Genomic DNA, 2426 nt, shown 5'->3' with positions numbered 1-2426 from the left:
GAGGGCGGGGCCTGGGGCGGGGAGAGGGCGGGGCCGTGGGCGCTCGCTGTGCTGAGTCCAACTTTCCGCAGCCGCGTGCCTGCGCGGCTCTGGCCAGTCACAGAAGCTCTCTGAGTTTCTGTGTCCTTATATCTAAAAGGAGGGGTGGGGCCGGGCGCGGTGGCTCACGCCTACAATCCCAGCACTTTGGGAGGCCGAGGTGAGAGGATTGCCTGAGTCCACCGGTTCGAGACCAGCCTGGGCAACTTGGCGAGACCTCATCTCTACAATAGATCAAATAATTGGCCGGACGTGGTGGCGTGTGCATAATTCCAGCTACTTGGAAGGCTGAGGTGGAAGGATCGCCTGAGCCCAGCAGGTAGAGGCTGCAGTGGCTGTGAGCGTGCCACTGCACTCCTGCCTGGGCGACAGAGTGAGACTCTAACTCAAAAAAAAAAAAAAAGAAAAGGACAGATGGGCCGGTGCAGTGACTCTCACGCCTGTTATCCCAGCACTTTGGGAGGCCAAGGCGGGAGGGTCGTTTGAGCCCAGGCCTTCGAGACCAACCTGGGCAACATAGCGAGACTCCATCTCTACAAAAAAGAAAAATTATCCGCGTGTGGTGGTACGTGCCTGTGGTCCCAGTTACTTGGGAGACTGAGATAGAAGGATCTCCTGAGCCAGGGAGTTTGAGGTTGCAAGGAGTCATGATCGCACACCTGCACTCCATCTTGGACAATAGCAAGACCTTGTCTCAAAAAATAAAAAAAGAACCGGGCTCGGTGGCTCAGCCTGTAATCCCGTGCCTTGGGAGGTTGAGGTGAATGGATTGCCTGAGCCCACGGGTTCGAGACCCGCCTGGGCAACTTGGCGAGACCTCATCTCTACAATAAATCAAAAAATTAGCCGGGCGTGGTAGCGTGCACCTGTAGTACCGGCTACTTGGAAGACTGAGGCGGAAGGATCTCCGGAGCCCAGCAGGTGGAGGCTGCGGTGGCCGGGAGTGGCCACTGCACTCCAGTCTGGGTGACAGAGTGAGACTCCAACTCAAAAAATAAAATAAAATAAAATAATAAAATAAAAATAAAAATAAAAAAAGAAAGAAATTACAGCTAGAGGTCCTCCTTGGTGGCTTCAATAGGAGGAAGATAGTGACAACACCGTAAATGTGGAATGGGCAGTGTTGGGGGAGAGCATTTTGTCACTGTAGGGGAGTCTAGAACATGACCCTATTGAAGAGGTGTGACTGAGCTGGGTGTCTGTGAGTGTGGAGTGATAGGGGGAGGTTGCGGGGGCGAGGCTTTGGGGTGGTGGTCACAGTTGGAGCAGAGAGGGCAAGCAAGGTAGGTCCACTGGGCTGGGAGAGGAGGGCTGGGAGTTCTCAGGGAACAGAGGTACAGCAGGGAGGTGAGGGCCAAGCCTACCACAGGCCCGGACAGGGGACACCGGGAGATAAGAGCCAGCAAAGGGAGCTACCTCCCACCCCATTCTCTGTTCATGGCCCCACGTCTACAGTAGAATATGGGGCAGCATCTCCTTCCCAAGTTCTTACCTGCACCTGCCCTGTGCACATCTCGAGTATCCCTTTCATCACCTGTGAAATGGGGATAACACCCGTCCCACATCACTGCCCCATGAGAAGGGACCAGTGTTGTTCCCATCTCACAGATGAGGAAACCGAGGCTGTGAACACTCAGACAGCAAGAAGTGGCAGGGCCTGAGCTCTGTGCTGTTCGGGCCTCCCTCACCAACCAGTTCAAGCTGCCCTTCAATCTCCGCCATCACCCTTGCGTGTCCTGTGGCAGGCAGGTGTGGAGTCCGCAAGGGACACTGGGAGCCCTGCCATTCCAGAGGACACAGTGGGATGTCAAGTAGGCAGAGTCCAGTGGCAGATGCCTGAGTCTGCATCTCATTTCCTCCCCCACCCCTTTTTTTTTTGAGTTGGAGTCTCACTCTGTCACCTAGGCTGGAGTGCAGTGGCACGCTCCCGGCCACTGCAGCCTCGACGATCCTTCGGCCTCAGCCTTTCAAGTAGCCAGAACTACAGGCGCGCGCTACCACGCCCGGCTAATTTTTGATTTATTGTAAAGACAAAGTCTCACCAAGTTGCCCGGGCGGGTCTCGAACCCACGGGCTCAGGCAAACCACTCAGCCTCCCAAAGTGCTGGGATTATAGGCTGAGCCACTGAGCCCAGCCCTGCATCTCATTTCTATGGGATCTTGGGTAAGTTACCTCGCCCCCTTTCCTGATCTGTAAAAACAAAGATAATTAAAGTAACTATATAAGTGTTCACTATTGTGGTTAGTGAATGTATTTGACCCACATAAATAGCATATAGAAACCAGGCACAGTATTCCCAGCTACTTGGGAGGCTGGAGTGGGAGAATCACTTGAGCACAGGAGTTTAAGCCCAGACTGGGCAACAGAGCAAGACCCTCTCTTAAAA

General features: G+C 54.2%; 1 protein-coding gene across 1 annotated transcript in view; it reads right to left on the bottom strand.

Annotated features, from left to right (window-relative positions):
• Positions 1 to 1761, bottom strand: part of SCYL1 (SCY1 like pseudokinase 1) — a 15786-nt gene extending 14025 nt beyond the window's left edge. The window contains exon 1 of the mRNA XM_008054192.2: positions 1728 to 1761. Within this exon, the coding sequence (XP_008052383.2) occupies positions 1728 to 1761 (34 nt within the window). The remainder of the gene's footprint in view (positions 1 to 1727) is intronic.
• Positions 1762 to 2426: the final 665 nt, after the last annotated feature.

This window comes from Carlito syrichta, unplaced genomic scaffold (genome assembly GCF_000164805.1).
Source record: "Carlito syrichta isolate Samal-C Ts95f unplaced genomic scaffold, Tarsius_syrichta-2.0.1 Scaffold289202, whole genome shotgun sequence".
Taxonomy (NCBI): Eukaryota; Metazoa; Chordata; class Mammalia; order Primates; family Tarsiidae; genus Carlito; species Carlito syrichta.
Note: the sequence above shows the minus strand (reverse complement) of the source record. Positions and strands in the feature narration are given on the sequence as shown.